Consider the following 14,763-nt stretch of genomic DNA (forward strand, 5'->3'; position numbering starts at 1 on the left):
GTATGAAAAACAAAACTTCTAAAAAAGCACATTATGAAAAACATTATTCTACAACAAATAAAGGATATTGCGACATAAATATTTACATGTAAAGCGTACATTTATTGCTAAAATATTCGACACTCCTTTCCTGACTCCGCCCACCACTCTAATATACTTTCACACTCTCTTTCTCTCCCTCTCTCTACAAATCTCTCGGACTCTACTTCCCCCTCTTCCGCCAGCAATCTGTTCCCCCATTCGTGCCGAACTTCAAATAAAAAGGAAAACCTTAAAAACGCTCGCAGCCGATAAACGGTACATTTCTAACGAACCGAACTCGAGTTTCCGGTTTACAGCGTCGGCCAATTAGTAAGATTCTATTTAATCTCTCGCTAAGTCAGCACGGATACATCCAGATAACGTGCACTCACCTGTAGAGATGAAATGCACGACGGAACGTTCGGAAAAGCGCGCACTAGACCTCGCAGCATTGACGAACGCGACTCGTGGACTGAACTCGCTTGCAATTCAAGCACAGAAAGTCGTTGCACAAGCGCGCGCAACTGCATGTATGTATGGAGACCGTGTCTCTCCCCTCGTTTTTCCATGCCGGGAAAACAACGATGAAAAATTGCACGCGAATCGGGAAAGTATTTCGGATCATCAAAACACACTGCATCCAAAAATTATTCGAACACTAAAGGGTATATAGTCCTTTAAATGGAATGGTTAGTGAACCATTCCATACAGTATCGAGAAAACCCACGTTCCGTAAAATTTTAACCCTGTATCTCCACCGCAAAGGGGTTGCTATAGGGTCAAATTGGAAAAGATTAGCTTTTGACCCATTTTCCTTACTTAGTCAAATGCGAAAACTGTGAAAAACATCTAACAGGCGTCAAATACCCAGATACATACAATAATTAATTTTTAAGTACACCATATCCTGGTTGTAAAAAGTCAAAAACCTCCAAAAATATCGAAAAAATACAGATTTCGCACAATGATTTGGCGTCATTCATATTTTTACAATATCAGTGTACAGGTATATAAGTCTTGTTCATGAATTGTTTCAAATTCTTTCGTTCCAACTTTTATCTTTTGTTTGTAATTCAAACGAAACGCAGTTTTTCCAGAATTTTCATTGCACAACATTCATATCGCACAAAAAGTTATTCTGATTTAAATAACATTTATAAGAAATTCTAGAACAACAAGCGCATGCGATTTTAATGCAAAGTAAATAAAAAGAAAACTATTGTTGTACAGACCGATCATTAATTGATTTACCTTCTCCGCCAGCAATCGTCCAACACTCCTCTGTTACCATTCATATTCCCCTCTGGACATTATGGTTTGACGACGATACTAACCGATTATGTACTCGGCACGCGCCGTCCACTGGACGTGGGGCTACATTTCTGGGGTTCGAGAATATTGATGTATAACCCCCCATCATTAAATTCAATCTAATTCTTTTTCTACAGGGGGACTGTGCTTTGCAGAAACACACTCTTTCGTGAAAATACAGTTGGGGACAACAATAAGTGGACACCCTTTGAAAACGACTTGAATTTTTTGAGATGTTAAACGAATTAGTTCACTAGATAATGTGTAACGAACTTTTTTAAAATTGCTATTGGTTGAAATTGTGATGAGGAAAGTCAATATCTTTGCACATATTAGAAATAAATAAACGTATTCGCAGAATATCAAATTCAAATTGTACCAAAACAATAATTTTATATTGTAGCTCCATTTACTAAATATTTATTCGATATGTTATGTTTGAGAATTTTTATTATATTGTGAACAAAATATGTGATCCTGTCATAGAAAACTTTAATTTCTATGTTTTTTAAAATTCCATACAAAGCAAAACAAAGAATCCTATAACACATAATCCTTTTCTGTTTTACGTAACATGTAAAGAATATTGTACAGAGCTAAATAATATCATCATAAAAATAAAAATATTTAATAAAAAAGGGACTCCGACAATTAAGATCCTTCTATTATTAACCCTTAGCACTAAAAATTGCTGTACTATTATTCAAAATATTGTTTACATTATTAAATTTATAAGGCGTGCATACATACTGACGTTCTAATAAATAATTGTCGGAGTCTAGGTAGTGGGTAGACTCACCAGTAGGTGTCGTCGCAGTTACTTCCGTTCTTGTAGCAGCCATCGGGCTGGGAACTCTGGCAACAAGTCACAGCACAACACTCAGAGTAGAAAATCAATGAACTCTTTTATTTTTGAATTACAAAATGAACTTGCATCGTCGAAGGCTCGTCACCGAATGCCTGGATACATCTGTCCCTCAGAGAGTAATCCATTCATCGAATCTTTCCGTGAATTCAGGGAGGAGGGCGAGGGTGGTCTCGCGGTGGCCTAGAGTCCTTGGGTATAAGGAAAAGAATCAACCATGCCACAAGTTGACGAATACTCCGGCATATTTATAAAGTAGTAATGGATTAGGGCGACACAGTCAATTTAATACAAGCAATTTGTTAAAATATAATTATATATTGTATATATATATGTGTATATATATATATATATATTTGCATCACTCTTCTTTCACATTATAGTAATATAATTGACCTGTATTGTTTACACTTCTAACAACGTTGTTTTGTTATCAGTTGAGGAATGAAATACTTTCTGCTGATCACACGGGACAATTTGTACTTTAACAATAGTATATTTACATGCTATCCTTCTCATTTTCTGAATTTTCTGTCTTTTCTTTTTAACAAGAAGGTATGCAATACATTATTACAATTTGTTCTGATATGATGCACCCATTAAAGGTATTCCACCATTCGTAAAATTTGCATTTACATCGTGTACCTATATGATATACTAACTATACATATTATTATGCTCGTGACATACGTTTTCTTAACAGAACGTGCTTCTGTACACAGTTAGCTTATGTGTAATATTGTTCCTTTAAAACTAACATAAATCTTCGTAGAATTAAAAACCGTTGAAAAATCTCGCAACAATGTTTTACTTCAGTTAAATCGAAGAAATTGAATGATTACTTTAGTCAAGATATTGCCAATATAATTAAAATATAATTGATGAAACATCGGCGAGGGACCTATTCGAGCAAGTATGGCAGGTAGGAAAAAACAAACATTCAGTAAAATCATACTTAAACAGAAAACAATGAGGCACATCGGGAGGTTTTCTTGCGAGAGACAAACTACATGTAAAATTAGCATAGGAAAGCCAATATGCATTACAGGAGGAAATGGAAGAAAGAGGAAATAATAAGAAACTCGTTATGAAGCATTAAAAGATATAATGAATAAACATTTCAAAAAGAAAAGACGTAAAAAAGAGGACGAATAAATATGGGGAAAGAAGAAGGTAAAAGAAATTTCAAATTGAAAAGTTTGTGTTGCTGCTTCCAATAAGAAAACTTGAGAAAACTAAAATATAAAAGTCTGAAAGTACAATTATATTCTCCGTAAGTTATGTACATATTATAATATTAAATGCTGTTAAAATATAGGGAAGAAAAGGGTTATAACATAAAAAACATTAAAAAAACGAAAAGAAAGACAATGAAAATTAAATAAACAAACGTACAAAACAGTATTCGGAGTTATAGAAGAATACGATGGGAAAAATAATAAAAGCTTATAATAGGAACGAAGAAACAAACAATGGCAATTGAACCGAAAAATTAAAAACAGCGCGTGTAACAAAGTATTGGAAACGTTACAATACTTATAAGAAGAATACAAGTGTATTAAGAAAAAATTGGAGAGCAAACGAAGCAAATGAAAGCACCAAATGGGGAAAATACTTGTAAAGTTAGTATCAACAAAATAATTACATGCACAGCTCCTTGCTAAGGCTAAAAGATGCAAAAATAAACGTTTACCACTACTCCCAAGTAAGTTTTCTGAAATAGAATAATTTTTATTTAAATCATTATGTTTGTTCGAAGAAAGAAGATATTTTTGCTCAAAAAATAACTTTGTAATTTGATTACATAATTCACATGACTGTCGAATCAGTGTTGCCGAATATAGAATACATATATTCATACATTGAATGGTGTTGTGCCTCATGATTTTAACGAAGGAACAATATTTTATACAAACTTAGCACACAATCGGATAACCATTCAATTTCGTAGAAAATACCTTGCCAAGAACATTTTCCATTTCTTTTCACGCGTGTTATAATTTATAGTTTTCTGTTTTTTACAAAACTGAAAGAAGTGTTCGCACACGATAACGGTTTACGTGTGTATTCAGAATTATTATTACTGTTGACCAGAAGTCGTCTATTCTTCGGTCTCCTCTGCATCTAAAATACTTTTGAAGGAAAATGGTTGAAAGGGGTAACCTTGACCATCGTAGAACTTACTCATAAATTCCACCCTGAAATAAATGATTTACAATAGTTAGCATATCGAATACGTATTACTTGTCAGCATAATCCAAGATATTATGCAGTAGCTATTTGTGGTGCGAATGATTGAATGAATGAATATACATATTATAGTCTTATATTTGGGCAGGAATCGATTGGTCTTCTTGTAAATGAAATCTACCATGGGTCATTCTATGCCAAATCGATCACTTTTTGCAGGCACCGTCGTCGATTTTGTTCTAAATAAAAGAATAAAAAATAAAATTTTCGAGGTTGAAAAAATTATCTTGTAATAGCCCAATCCTTACCGAATAAAACAAAAAAATGTAGCTCAATCAGACAAACAGTTCCTGAGATAAAAATTCGTAAGTGAGACCCGTTTTCGCCAAAATGGGCAAAAATTGAAAACTTTGAAGGTCTGAAATTTCTAAAAAAATTCGAAACCGGCAAAATGATGTGACTTAAACCCCCCCTAATTTCACATGGACTACAACATATTTCATTTAGAACAAAATCTCGACGATGGTGCCTGCAGAAAGTAATCGATTTGGCATGGAATGACTCCCATACACGTCCTTCTACTAGACACTGCTGCAATTGCATTTCTACTTACCAATGAAGTCGAAGGGTGTGAAGGAAAGCAGACAATCCTTCCATCATGACCAAAATGGCGAGGGTGAAGAATGCCCAAGCAGCAAAAGTGAAAAACAATACCACGCTTGATACATAATTGCCCTCTGAAGCGCCGAGACCTGCACTTAATACCATTGACCACAATACTTCTGACAGTTGCCCGTGGGCCAGCGACAAGGCCCACAAACGCAAATAAGAGGCAGTGTGCGATATCGTCGAGAGAACATATTCTATAGTATGAATGCTTTGGTGGATCATAAGTTCACCGAACGAATCTTCCTCGTGTTCGGAACCACCTGCGGCTGGTTCACTAGTCGAAGCTATCGTTTGCGTAGCATCTGACTGTAACTCGATGTCTTGTGCTCCATTATTCTGAAACGTTCGAATCAGTCGATTATACGGTGGTGCTCGCTTAAAAGCCAGATGAGATGGTCAAAGAAATTCGGTGCATTTGCTTTGGACTGAGAGTATAAAGAAACTATGGGAAATAGAAATAAAGAGAGACTTTCTCTTGCAACGCCAACACTTAGAAGACCAGTCTAAGCAATGACATAGATGCTCTTATTATGTGCACTTACTTGAACTTTTCCTCTGGATTTACTCCTCTTTGATATTAAGAAATAAACAGGTTTTCCAAAAAGCATCACAGGTATACACACTATAGCGATACCAATGCAGACGTATTGTACAATGGCCTGACCAGGGAACATGTACTGGCTACACCCCTCTGCCATAGTTGCCTCACCTTGCAGTATCATGTTGATAAACGTGATCAAAACGGATGGAGCACATGTTGGGCTATAAGCATGGTCTACAAATTAAAATACAACGGGGTGGGTTTTACGTCTGCACTTACATCTGAAAAGATAATAAAATAAATTGAAAATACGATCTTTACCTCCTGATGCAGCACTATACAGGACCCATTTGACGAACATCAAAGCTACGAGATAGAAAAACAACACAATAAGAAAGAGGAGCTGTGGCAAGAATTGGAGAAAGAAATTCGAATACTTCTTGAAATACCTGGAAACAAAGAAATATCGTTATGAATGCATTCATAGAACATATGCCTGGGTACTGAGCATGTGAACTTGATGTCTGATGAATTAAATTCCAATTAAGCCAACATTCGATTCCCTTGTGACTATACTTCAGGTTTGAGTCAGGTTCTGGCTACTTGAACTTGAATTTTATACGAATTTTAAAGAATTTTTCATTACCCAATAAAGATGAAAAAGGTAAAACCTCGGATGTCATGCGTGCCATAAGTTGAATAATTAAACTTACATAATATTGAAGACACTCATGCAGACGCCAAACATCATATGCACAACTCCAAAGATGATGGACAGCTTCATTTTGTACGAGTTTAAGAATATAATCTTGTTCTCGGCTAATACCCAAACTGGGTCCAGACCGAACGGATATGGTGTTTGTTGATAATCATTTTCATCAGCCGGATTCAACTGAAGGGCATGAGATGCATATATGGTAGACACATCGTACGATATGGACCAACTAGATCCGAACAAGTTAATAGACTTTGAGAACACGTCGTTGTAGATGAGGCCGGTATAAATAGAAAATATACCCATCAAAAGTATAATATAACGACCGGCAAAGAATATATTCCAAATTTCGGACGACGATTTTTGTGCCATAAATTTCTTCTCCTTCAGTACCATAAATAGTCCAAACAGAAGCATAATTACACCTGCATTCAAAATACACGTTCGATGTTAGTGTAAATCAATTATCCGTGTAACAGTTTCATTAATACTTCATTAGAATCTACTTACCATGGCCAGCATCACCGAACATGATACTGAATAAGAACGGGAAAGTGATAATTGTATAAAGTGCTGGGTTGACTTCACGGTATGATGCCACTCCGTACGCGTCAATCAGGTTTTGGAAACCTCTCGTGAATTTATTCGTCCTGTTAAACGTTGGCGGACTCTCGTCTGTGTATATAACATTGAGGAAAGACGGCATCGTACTACCATAGATACGCTAAATGAGATGAAACAATAACAAAACTAGAAACGATATAATAGAAACTATACATATGTGCTGATTTTCCAGCAGGAGACGGCAGGGATTTCGATAGTGGAGCGCATGGGGGTCTGTGGAACCCCAACCTTGACGCCAGGTTGCGGACCCTAATCTAGACGCCAGGTTGCGAACCCCAATCTTGGCGACAAGTTGCGGACCCCAAGCTTGACGCCAAGTTGCGGACCCCAATCTTAACGTCAGGTTGCGGACCCCACTCTTACGCTTCCAATCACACTAATACGCGCATTTGCTGTCTTCGTCAAGCTATTCGGCCAATTGCGAAAGATGTGTAGCGCGGAGTAGAGATATCGCGTGGTCCCTACAAGTTGCTCACTGCCATCTCCTGATGGAAGATCAGTACATTGTATACAAACATCGCTGGCAAGCGCTACTTGCATAGCACAACGTTTCAGACATTTAGGGCAGACCTGGGCGACGCTGAATCAAAAAACACATGTTGCTGCTTCTCTCTTTCTCTTGCTCGGTAAGACAATCCCCACCACGACCACTCTGACAGAGGAATAGCAGCAACATGTGTTTTTTGAGTCAGCGTCGCCCAGGTCTGATTTAGGGTATTCAGGTATGGAAGGCTCTAACTGTATTTTGGACAATTTCATTTGAAAACTAACCGATCCTTCGGCAAGACAGTTTCTGACGGTATTCAGGTCGGGTATTGGTACCCAACATTCTCCTATAAGGCACTTTTTCGAAACGTCCATGTTGAATAGATTCATCGTATGGTAAATCGCTTTCATCTTCTTAACCATGATGGTCCAATTGGGCAGCTCTTTAGCTACATTATGCAGCACACGTTGACGATGATCTCGTGTTTCATTTAGAACCTAAGAAATAAGCAAAGAGATGACAAAATTTCACATTGCAATACAGCTCTTAATGCCACCGACCTCACTGTCAGATATTATAAAGCCTCTGCTTTTATATTAAACGTTCTGCATTCTCCTTAAATTAATACCATGCTCTGTTTTTAAACAGAAAATTTTTTAATTTCCTAAATACTAATCCGATTCTAACAATAACCACATCAAGAATATGATGAGAAAAATATTTAACGAATGTTACAGCCTTACCATGTTCAAGTCCGATAATCTGGTGCGCACGCCTATCAGCATTTCACTGCGTTCCGTAGGACTATGCGGGCATGGGTACAAAGAAGCATGGAAACCACTGCAGACTTTCTTGATGCGACTTTTCAGCTGCTCTCCTTGGAAGAAGGCAACAAAAGCCGTTTTGTACATATTGTTCCCCTGAAACAATTATAGGCTCACGAAATTAGATACTCTAAAGCTCCGAGGGCCTAAAGATACTGTTTATCCTCAGTGAGTTAAACTAATTTAGTTAAATTAAACAAATTAATGCAATAACTCTATAAAAATGAATAGAATTGTTTTCAGTGAATATCATGTGAATAAAACGTTCTTCAAATGAAAACTATTGTTCAAAGGAGAATAGAAATATATGGACTAACAGTAGCTGGGTCTTCTAAAGGCTGGTCCAGTTCTACTTGACGCAAAAATACGTTTCCACGAGATATCCGCCACAGCATTCTCTCGAAAGCTGGTACACGTTCTCGGATTATTACCCCAGCAACAAATCTGGAAGAAAAGTCCCGCCGAAATGAAAACAGATTTTTCAAGCCGTTACTTTCGAATGATACAAAGTGAAATATGATGGGTAACGACCATTTGTTAATAATCGTTTGTCATTACCACTTTGAATTAATCTACATTGTCTGTCATTTTTTCAAACAAGATCACGCGGACGCATTTCCAATTCATTTCTCATCGGAAACAAAATGAAAAAGATATAAACACGTATTGGTAAATTGCGGTATTGTATTCTCTTTTAATTAATTGTTTAGCATCGCGTCAATGCGGGTTTTTAGTAGACCGCAACGCAACGATAAACAATTTATCCATTAATTCTTCATACTTCAGTTGTATCATGTCAGAATCTCAACCATTAAAGCGATATAAAATTGTGCATACTTATGCTAGCTAAGTGTTTATTGCTTTTTCGTACAGCCTTGTCAACGAATCATTGAAAATAAACACAAATGATATGAACAACTTCAAGATCTGAAAAAGTTTAGTAGTCACAATCCCAGTCGACAGAACTATGTGCATAGATTCAATTCGATTAATAGTGCATTTTGTTAATAACGTGATGTCAAATCATTTGTACACAGCCAAGTGTGGTTTTGGATTCACTAAAAAAACGTTATGTTCGAAACAAGGGAAAAAAACTTTTACTATCGTTGAGACCGTGGTGGTTACGACTCTGTTGGCACATTTTTAGCGAGACGTATTACAATGCTGTTCTGACTATTACAAATTATGATTAGATCACGGACTTTATGCATTCGTGACAAATATGATTAGGTACAATCTCAAAGAGTACTAAACTTAAAGTTATTAAAGAAAGAATTATATAAATGTCCATCTGGATCTCGTATTTTGCACAAGGATCCGCAGTCTAATTATGATATTAGAATCGGTTGAAAAAGCTGACTCTTCTCTGAAATGTGTGACACACGCTGCAAGTAAATCAAGCCCGAGCAACTTCCTCCCAGATGTTGTTTCACGACTCCCACTACCAGTGCACTGGTTCCCCCACCATCAACTACACTCAGCAAAAGAAATAAGGGATCACTTGTGCGAACCAGAAAAATTGGTCCCACTTTACGTGATCATAACTCCGTCAAAAATTGCCGTATCGATATCGTTAAACAATGGTTTGAAAGCGTGAAACCTCTAGTTTCAGATGCTCTGTTTCAAATTTTTGCTATGTTGGTTTTTTACAAAGTTATAGCGAGATGAAGACAACATCGACGGTTAACAAAATATTTTGTGCATATTGCTCTAACGTGTCCCCACTCTACCTTCCCCTTCTACGACGCTGTTCCTCACGCTTCCGCCGCGGCCCAGTACTGACAGAGAGAGGGTAAGTTTCTCCCCTTAACTCGTGCTCCCTCCCCTCATCTGGCGAGCCGCAAGTTGCCCAGGCCTGAAGTAAATGGTGTCAATGCCACCAATTAAGCATCAATACACAGTTCAATTGAATCGCAAGAGTTACATGGAAGATGGTGATCTGCTGTGTGCGCGTGGGGAAAAGCAGTGTAGCAAAAAACAGCTATAAGTTTTCAAAAACTCTTGTTTTTAGTTACACGAGATTTTAAACGCGTTTGTTTCGATACCAAATCTCCCAAATTGGTACGCAGCTTGATTCAAACATTAACAGGTCGATTATACTCACATAAACATATGTGTTCCACTGTTTTTGAACCTGAATTCGTAATTACATGATCAAAAATCATCGTTTTCATCAGATCTGCATCTTTTCGTAAAATTAGGTTCACATATACTCTGCAATTTCATTGGGGATTCAAACCTGTTCGATTTTTTCCATTTTAAGCTAGTGCAAAGTCCGCTACACTACAAATTCGCGAAAGAACTTAAACGCCCGGGATCGCGTTTGCCGAAATATGTTTGGATTAAAAAAATATTTTCTAGTTTCAAAGATGTACGATAGGAAACTCTAACTTTTCCTACAATATTCGGTATGGTTAATAGAAAAGCAACATACTCAAGACGTCCCCGGCTGGTGATGGTCTGATTCTGTGCTTCCTCGTTAGTTAGCGTCCTGGTGATCGAGTCATTGGCCTCTTCCTGTTGATATAGAAGAAGATGAGACGAATCTTGACTCTCCGTCAGAACGGTAACATCGATTACACGAAGGAGGACGATGCTATGAGCAAAAGCTGCTGAACTACTTTAGCTACCTCCGTGAAAAACACTTGGGTCTTCTCGAGCACGTGTCGTAATTCCGTCAACTCGAGATAGTTACTCTTCAGGTTCACCGCGTTTTGGCTCAGCTCTAATATGTCGTTCCCCGTCTTCTCGAGATTCGCCTGCAATAACAATTAATAACAATGTACAGTTTCTCTCCCTGCAGGAGGAAGTTGCCTACCCTCTTGCGCTACAATATCGAGCCAGACTCGTGACGAAGACTTCGAACAGAATCTGCTAAATATGATGTAGCCATTGAAGAATGCATGAGTATACAATAAGCATAAATATTCTTCTCTGTTCCTGGTAAATTATAGAATAGATACATTGCTAAATTTATTGTTTCTTAATATTCAGAGAATACAACACTGTTCCGGGTAGAAAGAGAAAGTTGAAATCAGGATCTTAAATAATGGTGATCGAACAGGGTAAAATTTTTCAACTATAATCAAGAGTGTTGAACAGATAGATCCGTAAAACAAAACATTTACCTCGAGATCTATAATGGCTCGGGGGTTCGGCGCGCGTGGCAACTCAGTCAGGTTCTCCTGGATTGGCACGCCATCCTTTCTGACTTCCGCTTCGATGTAACGAAGCTTCCGCTCCATTTCGTCGCACCGGCGGACTTCGTTGACGAACTTTCGTTGAAAGTAATTGACATCGCCGTTGAGCTATGACGACACCAACGATGACATCAATAATTACGATTATAATTACTCGTGTAATAAAGCGATTAAGGTTTCATAAATCTATCTTATTGTTAGATAATAGCTATTCTTCTCTACGTTCGGCACACTACAAGGAATATAGCACCTCTACTGGAACTGTCGCTGAAAGATACTACTCTTTGATGGGTTTGCTAACCACTTCTCTGTACTCTTGTGCATCAGTTTACAAAAATTCATCGAGCTGCGAATATCTCAATATGTGTATACACAATTTTGTAGAGCTGTGTTCCTGTGGCTTTGCGATTCGTTACTCGGCTTGGAAAAGCGGGAAATTTTATGTCGAATTGCAAATATCTGCCACAGAGACAGTCAAACCGCTTCAGCATTCAGCTATTCCTTCTAGCTTCTCATGCTGTTAAAAGTGAAGTCGGAGCTCAAAGGCTGGTGTCGCCACATCGAGGGAATCGAGGGGAATACAGTTTACCCCCTCCCTCTCTGATAACCAGATTAATACGTGACCAGTCTCTACGGTTTTAGTGGGGGATGTTGGAGTATGCTCATGGTGCTGGAATGGGATATTGGAAGGGAAAAAGGATTTTGGTCGATTCTGGCGACACTGCAAAGGGCTACGCTTTGACACTGTAGACTGAGGTGAGATGTTGTGCAAGATTTTTCGCGCATGCGCGTCCAAAACTCCAGTGGAGTCCCATTTTACGGGATGTTCAAAGTACCCCAGGGTAACCCTTTTATCGAGAATTCTACTTTACTGAGTCTAATTCAATATTTTTTGCACAATATCTCACCACTGACTGTAGAACGTGTAGAATTGCCAGATCAAGACTTCTGTCCCGACTCTACCTTCCCCTTCCACGGCGTTATTCCCCACGCTTTCGCAACGGCCCGGTCACGTGACGCGTTTCGTATCTGTCGTGCACGTGTCCGGTACTGGCAGAGAGAGGGTAACTTCTTCCCCTCGATTCGAGTCAATTTCCTTGATATGGCGACTCTGAGACTGATACGCAAGGACATAGAGAAGCGTCCAGCAACGCGATCAAATTTTATCTGATACCGTCGCAAGGACTTTGACACAGTTCGGTTTCTTTTTGATCACGCATCGTATATAAAAGAAAATTGATAAGTTCAGACTTAGCTATGGCTATCACTGAATCATCAAAAGCGAATGATGTTACTAAAGCGATGACAGGGCGATAGATTAATGCCAGTGATAAAAATGAATAATTCGAGATTCTATCGAACAGAACTTACATCGCGAAATTGCACAGTACCGGTTTCTCCAAGTTCAGAGACGGATTGATAGGCAGACTCTGGCTGAATAAACAGCTGGCAGAGAGCCATCGCCTCGCTTCTGAACATCGACCCCATCTTGTAGACGATTTATGTTTTGTCCTGTAACGAGAAAGAATAGTAAAACATTAATTATTATTGCTACGTTGCATTCTCCATGTATTTATATCGAATGCTGATTTTTAGTCAAATATTATTTTTCATTTGCCAGACAAGTTCGATGACTAGATTAATATATTTTATTCAGCAATAATTACCACATTTTCTTAATATCTTTACAATATATGTATACACAGAACACATATACAGGGTGGACGTAATTTTATGCGATTATATTTTTTTTGTATGTGTACGTAGAGGACACATGAAGGTCTTTGTTTTTTTTTTTTAATGGAATCATATATTTTTTATTAGGTTAGTAGATCCAGGATCCAGCTCGTCTTGCTTCCTACTACAGGTTCTTAAACAAATCTTTCAAGATTATACCATTTATTCAGCATCATCATCATCAGGATCAGCAGTCGACAGTGGTTCAGCAAATATCGACATGAGATAGTAGGATAGTCTTACAAAGATTCGCTACGAAGACAGTCACATAAAGAGATTTTATTGTTTATCTTTCATGCATTCTGTACAATTCGAATTTCATGAACAAGATATTCAATTATTCCCTACGTGACCACAATCTGATGATTATACAACGCGGATGTTTATGCAAAATAAAAATCGTATGCATTATGCATCAATTACGACAAGCAGGATTTCAATAAAAATGTATTTTTATTTGTTAATTTAATAATGTTAAATAAACTGTAAATGCTACCCTTATTATTATTATGGGTAAAGACTACCCATGTTAGTAAAACGAAAATAACATAATAGTACTCGTTATTCCTTCGAATGTTTTCAGTGTTTTGTATTATACTGTGATGATATTTTATACTACGATACTATGTACTATCAAATTTTATATGATACTTATTAATTAATCAATTAAACTTTAAACGATACTATTAAATTTTACGATTAGTATCACCGACACACAACAGTCACACGACCGACAACAATCGGGTCACAGTACGAAATTACCTATCAAGCTTTATACGAAACGATAATTGAGTTTATTACTAAATATGTAGATAAAGCGATAACATTAATCACCACGGCTTTGCAACATGTAACAGCATACGCCATATCCGCACGGCTATCAGATTCCCTGCCGAAAGGAAACAATATAAAAGGCTATATCTGACGGTTATATAATACGAACTATTTGCTTTATAAAGATCTCGCGCCGAACGTGATCCACACTTTTCCATAGCTGATTTAATATCAGGTCGGCTACGTTTAAGCTGGCAAATGGTACTTGCAGACGATCTCCAATTGTAACTATTTGGTAGCTGCATTTTCGAATGCAATCTTATGAAACGTTTTGATCAAGAAATGCTATTAGGTCTACAGCAGACCTGGGTAACTTGCGGCTCGTGAGCCGCAGATGACTCCTGTCCCTACTCCTGGGTTCTCCCCACCAAACTCCTGTGGAGTGTAGAAGGAGGGGGGACTAGGAGTGTACACACACAGTAGTCCGCACCCACAAATTAAGCTAAAATTTGTATTTTTACTCAAAGTAATTTTGACAATCCAAAAGTAGCTTAATGGCGATCTCAAAGTCTTCTGATGACGTCGAAGTTTTGTATCGTACCAATTCAGTTTTACCATACATGCATCGAATATGCAGTCTAAATAATCAAGTTCATTATTGACGAAAGACTAAAACTTTTGCATACACCTAATACGTTTCCATAACTGTGCTATTCCTATTTTCATTTATGCAACACACTTCGTTGTCTACTCGAACTGGAGACGTCCTGTATGCATCTCTGATGCAATCTTATCGAGGATCAAA

At 37.7% G+C, this 14,763-nt stretch overlaps 2 protein-coding genes across 4 annotated transcripts in view; both read right to left on the minus strand.

Annotated features, from left to right (window-relative positions):
- Positions 1-548, minus strand: part of LOC143214622 (aminopeptidase N-like) — a 43,524-nt gene extending 42,976 nt beyond the window's left edge. The window contains exon 1 of the mRNA XM_076435892.1: positions 414-548. The gene's annotated coding sequence lies outside the window, so the exon portion shown is untranslated. The remainder of the gene's footprint in view (positions 1-413) is intronic.
- A 2,000-nt stretch (positions 549-2,548) lies between these two features.
- Vha100-2 (V-type ATPase subunit a family protein Vha100-2) overlaps positions 2,549-14,763 on the minus strand; it is a 34,115-nt gene continuing 21,900 nt past the window's right edge. For 2 of the 3 annotated variants that reach the window (XM_076435894.1, XM_076435893.1), the window contains exons 2-15: positions 12,819-12,959; positions 11,376-11,555; positions 10,878-11,006; positions 10,682-10,764; positions 10,352-10,381; positions 8,565-8,691; positions 8,167-8,343; positions 7,708-7,920; positions 6,823-7,036; positions 6,311-6,737; positions 5,919-6,046; positions 5,599-5,831; positions 5,001-5,392; positions 2,549-4,395 (exon numbers count right to left, since the gene is read on the minus strand). In XM_076435894.1, coding sequence (XP_076292009.1) covers positions 4,299-4,395; positions 5,001-5,392; positions 5,599-5,831; positions 5,919-6,046; positions 6,311-6,737; positions 6,823-7,036; positions 7,708-7,920; positions 8,167-8,343; positions 8,565-8,691; positions 10,352-10,381; positions 10,682-10,764; positions 10,878-11,006; positions 11,376-11,555; positions 12,819-12,935 — 2,547 coding nt within the window. In that variant the 5' untranslated portion in view covers positions 12,936-12,959 and the 3' untranslated portion in view covers positions 2,549-4,298. The remainder of the gene's footprint in view (positions 4,396-5,000; positions 5,393-5,598; positions 5,832-5,918; positions 6,047-6,310; positions 6,738-6,822; positions 7,037-7,707; positions 7,921-8,166; positions 8,344-8,564; positions 8,692-10,351; positions 10,382-10,681; positions 10,765-10,877; positions 11,007-11,375; positions 11,556-12,818; positions 12,960-14,763) is intronic. The other variant, XM_076435895.1, reaches the window with a different exon arrangement.

This window comes from Lasioglossum baleicum, chromosome 12 (assembly GCF_051020765.1).
Source record: "Lasioglossum baleicum chromosome 12, iyLasBale1, whole genome shotgun sequence".
NCBI lineage: Eukaryota > Metazoa > Arthropoda > Insecta > Hymenoptera > Halictidae > Lasioglossum > Lasioglossum baleicum.